General features: G+C 41.6%; 1 protein-coding gene across 1 annotated transcript in view; it reads left to right on the top strand.

Moving 5' to 3' along the window:
• Window positions 1–444: 444 nt before the first annotated feature.
• The window catches only part of ncor2 (nuclear receptor corepressor 2), a 62,885-nt gene continuing 50,809 nt past the window's right edge, over window positions 445–12,520 (top strand). Inside the window, exons 1-3 of the mRNA XM_079222449.1 lie at window positions 445–550; window positions 1,245–1,360; window positions 8,357–8,534. Coding sequence (XP_079078575.1) covers window positions 446–550; window positions 1,245–1,360; window positions 8,357–8,534 — 399 coding nt within the window. The 5' untranslated portion in view covers window position 445. The remainder of the gene's footprint in view (window positions 551–1,244; window positions 1,361–8,356; window positions 8,535–12,520) is intronic.

Raw genomic sequence — 12,520 nt, forward strand, 5'->3', positions numbered from 1 at the left:
GCTGGTTTCTGTCTGAGTCCTCAGTGTGAGGACAGCGGACCATTCAGCAGGCAGTGAAGGAGGGGTTCAGTGTAGCAGGTGCAGGGACTCTCACTTCTTTACCAGGAGCAATGGAGGAGGGAGCAGCTGTGGTAGGGAGGTGATGACATTCTGATATCCGGTGCAGACAGAGACGCACACTTTCATCTCTAGCTACTCTGGAGGTGCTAGCCCAAAAAAAGAAACCGTCCTGCATATTGCATAATATTTTATGCATTGTTCTTTGCCGATATGAAAGCGGCCGAGGCAATTGCACAGGGGTTGCTCAGCTACAAATACTCATGTCCCATGTTTGTTTTTTCTTTTCTCTGCAGGTTTGCTGGCTAAGCGAAACAGCCAATAATGTACGGTATCTGCTCTGCAGCCACACCCACTTCCTGCTTGTAGAGGAAGCGGCTGTGCCAGCATGTCCTCTCACCCCCAGTCTGTGCAGCCGGGCCGGAGGACTGTGGACGCACGGCACCTGCCAAACCCGGCGAGTCTACCACTGCAGCTGCAACGGGCACACACGGTAAGGGGCCAGGCACACAATGTGTTTAATGACACCACCTGTAGTGCCTCGAAAAAAGTAAAACCCTTTTTACTGGAGTTGTAGCTTTTGCTATGTCTGCTTGGATATTGGGTAAACAGTGCATTATTCTGAGCCACTAGAAAGGGCCTGACCCCAGAGGCCTCCCCTGGTGTTTTTCAGAAACATTCCCAGGTTGCAATGTTGTGCACACAGAGCTGGTCCCTCATTATATGTTTGAGTTGACAGTCAAAGCCTTCCCCATTATTTCCACCAAATTATCTTAATTATATGTTCTGATACATATGTCCGTGCTTCAGAGTAGAGTTCTCTCGCTGATGTAGAAATTCATTTAGTGACCTCCATCATTTGCTGGGCCTTTTTTTTTGTTCGCCAAGGCTTACCCCCAAGGATCTCCACAGCTGCACCTGTTGTTAATCCTACCCCTTCCTCTTGTCGTCATTATGAGATGCGTGTTGACTGGCTGTGTCCCACAATCCTTGACATGCAGAGGGACAAGTTTACAGTAGCTGCATGGGTTACCCCATCTGTGTGACAAACGCATAGGAGAGGGAGAGATAAGAGCAGGAGAGAAAATGACTGGATATTTCAAAAGAAACAAGGCAGGGAATGGTAAGAAATGTTCTAACGTTTTCATTAACTTGGGGTCTATGCTGACAACTTGTTTGTGTTCCAGGAAGTCGGACTGGTTGACTACCACTCTCATCATGCCAGGGACTACAGCTCTCACCTGGCCCAGCCCCATCGCCGTCGGCCCTCCTTACTTTCGGAGTTCCAACCTGGAAATGAGAGGTAGGTGCACCGTAATGTTGTACTGTATATCGATTCTAAAAAGTTACCGCGGTACCCGTACGTTAAAAACGATACGATTTGGCATATTGTTAGTATCGATACTTTGTTAAAATAGCGTGCATAGTCAATGCCTGCATGCATTGACTGCATGGAGGCGGGGCTGCCCTGCGCTCACACACACAGCAGGCAGCGATCACTCACAGCGAGTGATCGCTGGGGTGACACGAGTGCGGGAGCTCTTGCCGACCGTCCTCGGCTTGTTGGAAAAAAAGATGCCTGAAGTGAAATCTGGAAATACTTTGGCTACATTGCAGACTGTAAAGGAAAGCCCACTGACACACAGAGACCCGTCTAACAGACCAATGGAGGACACGTCAAACATGGCAAAGCACCTTTCAGGCTCAAACACAATTGCTCATACTTATGGAAAGAACTATGTAGTCATCTTGTCAGATACGGACAATAAGCTTACATAGCCGTGTATAATCAATGCTATGATAGCACCATGTAGTTTTCATTAATATCTTTCTGTATGCTAATATTAATGCCATTTGTTAAGTGTTCAAAACGCTGGGCAGGATCAAGCTGGTAAAAAAGGGAACCATACAGATGTTTTATTTATTACTATTATAGATAAATATACCAGTATTGTATCATATTTGTGGTATTGAATTCTGGTACCGTAAGTATTGGGTATCGTGATATTTATGGAGGGTATCGTATCAAAGTCATAATTTTGGTATTGTGACAACCCTAGTGCACCGTGCTCATATATAGGGTTTATTCTCTCATAAGCAACATATTGTCATTGTTTAAGATGGCACTTTAAGATTACTTGTGCTTTTATTTACATTGTGATTTTTAAATTACATACTGTACAGGGTGCTCTTTGTTAAATACATTTATTTGTGCAGGAGTGCTTACAGTACAAACGAAGCATCATGGCACGTAAACATTAAAATAGGCCAGCCTACTATCCGTTCTGGAACTTAAAATAAAGTATTGCACCATGATATCATCAATCTTATTTCACATCCTCCTCTGCTGGGGATTATAGATGACATGACCTTTTTAGTTTCATAATATTTTTCCCAGATCCTAAATGGATTGTGTTGTTGACTGGTATATCGTTCTGACTTAGACATTCACATGAAACTGGTAGTGATGCCCCTTAAACCTCTTAACATTCCTGTACAATTTGACGAAAAACGCCTATCCAGGTATACCCAAAGTAAATTGCAAGCTGTACTTGAACTATTTGGAGTAAATGCATGGTCTTGGTCTCTTTTGAAAGGTAACAATCTGAAGCTTTTTTACCTCAATAGTCAGAATCACTTTAAGTGCTGCTGACTCACACTAAAGTATAAGGTTTTTATTTTCGTCTGAACATTTCTTTTTAAATAGATGCCTGTAGATGACTATAAATGTGACTTATGGACTGGAAAACAGAATGGGACCATAGCCTGAAGCCTTATCTAGTCTAAGTAAAAAGTTGATAACAATATCACAGAAAATGAATATTTTACACATGTTTTTCTAATGAAATGTCTAAGCGTTTTTTCATTTTGAGACTGAAAATATTCCTAACATATATACTATATACCTAATTAAAAAGGCTTATAGTCTTGCAAACTTATATAGGTACTATTCATATATATATATATATATACTACCAGTATTGCTGACACAGAGAAAATGAAGTATAAATGCATTTTTATGCAAATTTACACTTCAGACTGAAGCTCTATCAGCAGCTGTCTCTTCTCATCAAATTGAAGGCTGTTGGGATTACTTACCCCTAAAAACGAAACTACTTTCGTTCATAACTTTCAGCTGCAATGGAATGATGCAACGCCAGTTGGTGGATATTTATGGATGTAATCACGTGTTTTGGACTAAATCTTTTATGGGATTTATTTTTATTGGACCTTTATGCCGTAACAACGCCGTTTTTGTTGGAATATTATGGATTTATGGATCAATATGAGGCGTCATCGGTGAGTTGTCTTGATTTTCAAATCGCTTGTTTGTTTGTTGTTGTCTGACAAAAGTATTGATTGTAGCTGCTGTGGTGGTCTGATCGTGAAACGGCTGGAATCACAAGAATCGTAGGTTTCCAGAAACATATGGCACTCGTACCGAACTATAAATAGATGTACAGCGTACAACAGAATGTACAACGGAATGTACAGTGTATAGTTGAAATGGACGCCCACGGGACAGCAGAACGTTAAGAGGTTAATGTATTTGCCCTAGTTAAGTCTTGATGCCTGAGGGACAATGCATGCTCAATGGAAGCCTCATGCAGGCTGCATTTTTATACAGTATTATTCTGCTCAAGCCTCTGCCTGTTAACCCTCCCATACTATAATCCTCATGAATGGCATCCGCAAGCCGTTCCTCTGCAATGTTGTGTTAAACGGCTCTGCTACAGACTAATACCAAGTCAGGCAAAGCATTGTATGTATAGCACTTTCCCTCTGGAGACTCAGGTCTTGTACCTACCAGAGTTGTCTATTATTTATATAGCCATGCTTTTTTGAGGATGAGTCTTGATGAGCACTTGTGAATAATTGATGTGCATGCCATGCATTTTGCATCTAGCACAGAGGACTTTTTTTTGTCCAGGCAATTGTCTTGCTTATCTTAAAACATGCAAAAATTACAGAATTGTATTTTCATGAGGTGGATTTTCTTAGAAATATTTGTTGCATGTACTGTATGTCGGATGTGAAATGAGCGCTGTCAAATCATTTGTGTGCCCCTAGTCTCTGGAAGAAAAAGGAGTTGTAGCTGCAGACAGCAGATGGTAGAATGACTCTGTCGCAGTGTGGTCATTGTGTGTTGTGTCGGCGTCTTTAAGTATCAATCAGATGGGATTATGGTCTTCAATGTAAAGGCCAGAGCTGTGTGTTGGTCCTGTTTAACGGTTAGCATAGCCTAGCCCATAATGTGACGACACTGGGTCATGGGTTGATACAGAAATAAATACCACACTGTTCAACTGCTACCCACCAGCTTCTGATTTGCTGACACCCTTCATTCAATCAATTGAGCTTTGGCAATCACACTCGGTGTACATGATGTCTGTTTCTTCAAGGCAGATGCCTTGTGAGACTTCTACACTGGAGAAGTGGGGATGCTTTTCAGTAGATAAAAAATACCCATCATATCAAAAGGGGAGACTAGCAGTTAGCCCACGTTTCTTTGTGGAGACTGTGAAATACAATGCTGGTCTTGCTGGCAGGCGTCTGTGGGTGGGGAGTCCTTTCAGTTGAATACATAAGGCCTTCAGCATTCCTTTACAGGGCTTGAAATCCAGTCTGAAGCCCTCATTCTGTGTTTTCATTCAGAGTCTGAATAGTGTAATTCTGGCCTTGGCAATCCTTCAATCAATGCACACCATGCCTCCATTTGTAGCAAGCTGAGGGTTGCTCACATTCTGATAATGTAAGCACTAACATGGCCTTAGAAGCTGAACTAGGACAGCATTATCTTTTTCTCAGTATGAGAGATATGTGTATCCTTCATCTCCTCTTCAATGGTCTTGCACTGAAGACGAGGTGAAAATGGGCTCGTTTAGTTAATGCTCAAAATGTAACCTAATTACAGGTCAGGAAACCACAACAGCATAATCATAGCTGAGCCACTGTGCTAGTTGTTTGTTTTATCCTCCTCTTTACTCCAGGCAATATCTCAGTCACTCCGCCTCTTCCCATCTGTCTGAGATCACCCAAGCTACTTGAGAAAGGGAGTGAATACATTTTAGAGCAAGCATAACAAGGCAGAGAAAAGAGTGAGTAGGCTGAAAACAAATCTGGTGCAATAATGCAAAATGAGTTTGTAGCTGTGATTATTCTTGACCATCTATCTGGGAGCTATGATTAATGTAGTAAATGTGTATTAAAGTAGTATTCTGAGACTTCTGTTCTGACCTTAGTATTTGTGCATAGTGACATCAGCGTCTTTTCAAATAGTTGTACAAAAAGTTTAGGGCATTTATTTTTGGACTCTACCCCTTTTCCCTCCTTATGTGCACTTACCCAGTTTCATTCATCCCAGCTGTGGTGCAGTTAGCCAGGCTTCCCTTTCTGTTAGCCATCCCTGCAATGTGCACAGCTGTGGAGCCGCTCCTCTGGGGAACAACGAAGAGATTGGCAGCCGTACAAACGCCATAATGCTTTCACAGTAATGGGCTGCTGCTATCAGCATACATGATCTCTGTTCCCTGTTGTAATGGGGCCCAAACCAGTAAGAAAGTAATGGAGCTGTTGTGGGGTGTTGTGTTGTGTTGCTCCCGTCCCTCTCCTCTCCACACACTCCACCCACCCCACCTCTACACACATCTCTTTCTCTCATCCTCCAGACAAATCCTCCCCAGGGATCAGATTATTCTGCACGCTCACAAGAGAGAGAGACGAGGAAAGAAAGGGGGGAGGGGGCTTGATGATGTGATTATGTAAGTGCCAACCCTCTATGGAGATGAGGAAGTGTGCAACTGAATGAGTGAGAAAAATGTGTTCGGGAGAGTCAATGGGTATTCATTTTGGCACCCTATTTTTCGAGGTACTATTTACACAATCCATTTCTTTACTCGCCACCACCCCATGACACCTTTTAACATGCATATTTATACCTGCATATTACATAAGTGACATGACATATATCTCTATAAAGCCGAGGATGGTCTCTATCGTTACAGCACGCCACAAGGCAGAGACAAGCTCCGTGCTCTTTGGCACATAAAGAAACCACACACTAGGCCATTGTGGGCCTGGACCAGCAATTATGGTTGTGTTTTCACTCTTCTCTTCAGCAGCCACATCCATTTTGACACTGGCATCAAAGTCCCTGACATTCTGGCATCTGCTTCCAGGGCAAACTTGAGAAAACCGTTGCCCCAGAAAGAAAAGAGCCATTTACAAGTGGGCTAATAAAATGTCCCCAAATCTAAGTAGCTAGTGCAGTTCAATTTCAGAAGCTGTCATTTGACTACATACCAAAGGTCCATTTTCCTGGTGCACTGTTGCATGTTGCTAACCCCAATGATGAACACATGCAGAACGAGGTTTATTCTAGCATCACACATGCATCCGATCATGGCCAGATCACAATACAGTATAGTGCGTCCCCCTCCTTTGGTGGCTGACTGTTAGCATTCCTGGCCAGCCAAATCAGTTTCTAGTTTTAGGGTACGCTATAGGGAGTGTCATAGCTCCAACTGCAAATCTAAAGAGCACTTTTTTGGCTTTGTGTGTGTAGACATCGACTGCCTAGCAATGCCTGCAAAACCCCACACGAGCAGGTCTACCATATGCTGCTAAATTAAAAATCAGTAGATGCCAGTGTTGCAGTGAGTCACCATTTCCAATGTCCTTGCTTCCCATTTTTTCCACTACTGAGTGACCATTACATGTTCCCATTTTTTTTTTTTTTTTGAAAAATGGTCTTTAGTGATTATTTTATGATGAACCAAATCAAGCCAGCTGGCTAGAGTAAAAATGTAGGTCAGCCTGATCTCTGACTGTAACTGTCATCTCGTGCTTTTGTACAAATGTGTCTTTGTGTGGTTAAATAAAGCCTGTATTAATGGGCACCAGGCCTAGTCTCTTTTTCAGAAGACAGTGTTTCCCATTCATTACCTAGACCCCGCGGACCGCCACAGTTTCATAATGAACCAACAAATATTTTTACACTTCTCAACGAGTGGGGTACGCGCAGTCTGCCCGGGGAATTAAACTTGGTGGGTCAGAGATGGCCACTCGTTGTGGGGGGATCCCCTCAAGGGACCTCTCCCTGGTGCTGGCTGGCCCTTGTCGGGCACATTTCCTCTGTGGCGGTTCACCGCAACCGCCTCTAGGTCATCTTGGAAAGGCCTGGAGTGAAGGTGGCTCGGATCCAACCAAAATAAATCTAACAACTGGGTTGTTGGCAGAACCACGATTTGTGGTTTCAATTATTTCAGCACCAACATTTTTACCCTAATTCTACAAAAATGATAAACCGACTAACTGTTTTTTATATTTTGAGTTATGTTCTTTTTTATTTTGTAATGTTTTTTTGTTGGAATGTGTTCGCCTTTTTCTTTGACAGTGTTCAGGACATAGACTGGAAATGGAGGAAGAGAGAGGAATGACATGTAACAATTGCGCTAATGTGGCATGAATTATAACCACTTGGCGACGAAGGCGCTTTAAATTACTTTTATAGGTAGTAACGAGCAGTACTCAACATGTTTTGTACCAAATGATGTATATCGGGGCATGTCGAGCTGAGAATTGCATTCGCAGCGCAAATTTTATGTGCACTATGGTTTATATGCTCGTGGTATTTCGAGCCCTGCAACTATCACTTGGGTATGCTTTGGAAGTATGTATTCTAATACTGAGGTCTGGTCTAGTATTTCAGGCAAAAGATCATGACAGTCAAACTTCACACATCGTCCTGATCTTTTGTTGGTTATTCTTTGCGACTCATCTGTGACATTATCAAATTTAACTCAGTGTTCATAATTTAGGTTGTAAGTCCATGCTAACTTTGGTATTTTAACATGCATGTTGGCATGTTAATTTATGGATTATAACATGCTGATATGTACCATGTTAAGATTAAACTTGTTGTCATGTTAACCTTAATTTTAAAGTACAGCTGTAACTAATGGGGAATTGTATCAATAGTAGCAAATGTTGCTCTTCAAAAAGTCATCAAAGTTATTATGGTTCATCTTCTGACTTACACAGAATGTCTGTGTGAAATGTCTTTGCAATTCAGAGAATCAGCTGCAATGCGAGTACCCAACAACCTGACGAAAGTACAGTGCTGTAGCAAGGAAAATACTGTTCTTAAATTGAGTATTTCGACCCTGCAATTTTCTTTCATCAGCTTTTACATTAGAAATGTATCACAAGCTCTATATTAAGAACTGTGCCTGTAGCATTGAAGTACTTCAGTAGCTTTCCATACGTTTCTCTAATCTGCTGCATCTGTACTTTGCAGAGGACAGGAACAGCATATCCGCTATGAGCACATGTACCTGCCAGAGCCCGGTGGCCAATCGGAGGTGGAGTATGCAGAGATCAAACGGCCTCGTCTAGAGATGAACCCAGAGTCTCTGATGAGGCCTTCATCCCACCGGCCACAATTGCCTCTCGGAGCGGCTGAAGATATGGCAAAGGTCAGTAACAACTATAAAATACAGTTTATGATGTGACAAGTGGAGTAAATTACAGCTTGATTGTCATGGAATATGTACTTGATTTGGCTATGAATAATGCGTCAATCAAGTATAATTTGTATATGTGTGATGATGATGATGATAATAAAGGGCTATGTGTACATATGTATGTTTTTGAATTGATATACTTTCTTTTTTTAATACAAATGTTTATTGTACTTTACATGAAACAAACACTTCACATTCAATAAAAGAGGCACATAACAAAACAGAAAAATAAGCAGTACTTCCCTTTCAGGCTGTAGAAAAAAAATCCCCTTCTAGATGTGTTTATTATTATAAATGAGCCCCAAAGCTTATCAAAAGTGTTGTATTTACTTATACTATCAACCCAACTTTGCTTGCTTGGTCTATTAACAGATTTCCATGACAGCAATTTTATATTTAGCTTTAGACAAAATTAGGGCTGCAACTAACGATTATTTTAATAATCGATTAATCGGTTGATTATTTTTTCCGATTAATCGATGAATCGGATAAAAAAAAGAAATTAAAAAAGCGTTCATTTCCAACCCTATATTCAAAAACAGAAGTGAGTGCAAAACATCTTCAGAAAGTGCATAAACAGGTTGCTCCTTGAACATCCCTGAGCTGTTAATTAAAACAATAAAATGGACTAACACTAAAAACATACACATGTATACTTTACATCTGCCAAATGTGAGCCCTTTTTACTGTAATTGATCCCTCCAGAGGCTGCATTTAGCATACCCTGCTTTATCAATATGTATGAAATAGTGGGACAGAGGGAAGCTGTACTGCTCCATATAGAGCGTCCTCTTGCTTAAACTCTTTCATTCTGGGTCTCTTATGACCACGACGTCACGTTGTTGGCTAAGCCCAACGACGTGATTTGCTTCATTCTACTTTGAGTAAAAAAACAAAAACCTGCAGCCAGATCCGCCAGTGTGCCGGTTAAACGTTAACGAGAGACAGCGTGAACTGAACCAGACCGGGGGGTGACGGCATGTTTCATCACGTTACGTTTTTTTACAAGCAAGACTGAACTGTAACAGAACATAAAGTAACTTTAACGACAATACACAACCCAAACACGTTAGCTAACGTGATAGCAAGCTGACTAGTAGCTTCCATTAAAAACAAGTTTGAGGAACATGAAGACGCCGATTGGCCAAGACTCGACTCGTCAAAGCTCTTCTATTTTTGAGAAGATCACGACCTCAGCTTTTCTCGTGTCTCACTCCAATCTCAGAAACGCTGGCCGGCCAGTTGCTCTGCGCCGCTCTTTTTTTTCTCCGCGACTTATTGCCCGGCGTAATAATCGCGCGACAACGAATCGATAATGAAATTCGTTGCCAACACTTTTGATAATCGATTTTGTCGATTCGTTGTTGCAGCCCTAGACAAAATATAGAATTAGTAATGTAATGTCAGTTATGTGCCAGTATCTTGGGAATTCATTGTTTTTACCTTCAGGAGTCGGACTTTTACAAGAAGATTTTGAGAAATTATGATTCATAAAGTATATAAGGTGGCTACTTTTCTTTTCAGAAAAATTATGCATTTGTATTAAATTTGTCAGCCTCCTTCATAGCCACAAAGTGTTTTTATAAGACATACCACACCAGAAGTCGCAGAAGGAGATTCTGCAGTGTAGGAGCTGGAGCTCTGTGAGCAGCAGTGGAGAGACTATAACAGAGCTGTGAAACAGCAATTAATAAATAATAGAGCTGACCTAGATTTCAAAAGACTGAGGGTGAAACTGTGTGAACTGCACATCAAAACGACTTGCTTGCAGTGTAGAACCGCTGATGGGGAGGTGTTCCTGACATTACACAGAGTGCTTCAAACTGCCATGGGAGGCAGACAGCCAAGGAATGGTAAATAGATACACCAATAATGGAGGCTACAGGAAAAAAACACATGGACTCTTAAGCTTGCAGGGAAATATTCAGGAATGCCAGTAATTCCGCCCAAAACACAGACGGCCATAAACCCATTATATAAGTCATGTCAGATACAATCACTGCATGGATCAAGTGCACTAAATGATGGTGCATGGAGGGAAAGATGTAACTGGAAATATTGAAATGGGAAAGTGTAGATGCATAGATAGAGGTGAACGGGGGAGAGGGAGGAGTAATAGACGAAGACCATCAAAAAAAGAGGAAGTAACCTTCACCCAATGCTGATGCCTGTAGCATTACTCGCATGTACAGGGAGTCAGAAGGAGAAAAGCAACATTTTGTTACTGTGTAGACCATTGTGCAGTTATCCTGATTTTGTGGTTAATAGAAAATAATAAAATCAGATTAGAATGAGTTGGAGTGTCCTTTTTTACATTGGTGCGCTCAAACCTTTTTCATTAATGTCACTCCTGCCTTATATGGCTCAAAGAATAAGCAGTGCTATTAGTGATATTTATACTGTTGGAAGTCCATGTGACAAACCTGACTAGTAACCCATTCAGCCCAAAAAGGTGATGCTATTCAAACCTCTGTTGGTGGTCTATCTGAAGGAATCTGTGTAGGTTAGCTGGCCCTCTTCTGCAATGAGGGCCAGACCAATAAATAGTCTTTGCTGACATAGTCGGGATTAGTTTATCGCAGATAAATTGGTATTGGCCAATTGTCATTTAAAGCAGTTTTTCAATGAGACTATATACTTAACTGCGTCGTTGTACACAGATTGATGCAGGAGAAACGACAGGGAAGGTTGTGAACTTAGCAGACCCTGACCAAAAAACTAACTGTGATGAAAGTGGAGAAGGGTAATGGAAAACGGAGGGCAGCGCGAGGCGGGGCAGCGCGACTCCTATCGCTTGGTGCCGGTGCTGACTGTCAATGAAGTCAGCTAAATTACTTTTGAACCAGACACCGGTAAACCTTCCTCTTCTGCCGTCCATTGTGACTGAGTGTTCTGCTGAAAACCCTGTCAGCAGCCCAGCAGGAGGGACACGCTTTGGTGCAGAATTTTATAACTGAACGACCAGGACGCACACTTGTGTTTTCTCTCTGTCTGTTTGGAAATCGGATGTTTTCACATCACAGTTGATGGACAAAGGCATTAAACGTAGGTAACTGTAGGTAACTCTTGGCTTTTGGCGACTAATGGATTTGTTGATTTCATCAAAAGATCCTGTCGATATTCATGCAAATGCACCACATATATCTTGTTTACCAGATATGTGGTCATACAATCATGGAAATAAGTAATTCAGCATGAAAAAGCATTACAAAAAATGACCAATGAAGAAATCTTATTCCCCAAAGGCCAAAATGACCGATCGGCTGACTAATCGACTAAGTGGCCTAACATTTAGTAACTTGACAGAACTGATGTTCATAATCAGTCTAGACACTAGACACAAGACTACGTGACTCAGTCACATAGGCTAGTTATTACTAAACCGAACACATTTACCCAGACACGCTACAACACCCAGAGGTAACCTAAAACAAACCTGATGCATGCACAGCCCAAGAGGTCATGCAGTGGAATGTTCTAAATGTGACCGGGGTTGTCGAGGGCATATAAAATGTGTGTGGGGCCAATGGCTTAGCTATTGGCCTGGGACCTTTTCCCACTATGTCACAGTTGTAATAGCTGTGGATGTACTGTTGGCAAGAACAGAGGACAGTGTAGGGCACAACACCAGAAGGCAGACTACTTTGGACCTTGTGGTTTTGTCATACCATGGTTAAGAACCCTCTCTAAACATTTGCTCACACTTACCTACCCTTGAGTTTGCAACGGAACAAAGTGTCAACAGTAATACAAAAATGAAATGAAATTACCAATGGACAACTACAGCAATGAAGGCAATAATGAAAGGAATAGAAGTTTATTATGAATCAACTCCTGCACGGTTGAAAACATCCTTTCCCACTCACAAACCCACCGCTCACCATTCAAAAAATGACATTATCTTTTTTTAATATTATTTTGTGAATCTTATGTTGGGA

Source organism: Taurulus bubalis (assembly GCF_910589615.1).
Source record: "Taurulus bubalis genome assembly, chromosome: 8".
Taxonomy (NCBI): domain Eukaryota; kingdom Metazoa; phylum Chordata; class Actinopteri; order Perciformes; family Cottidae; genus Taurulus; species Taurulus bubalis.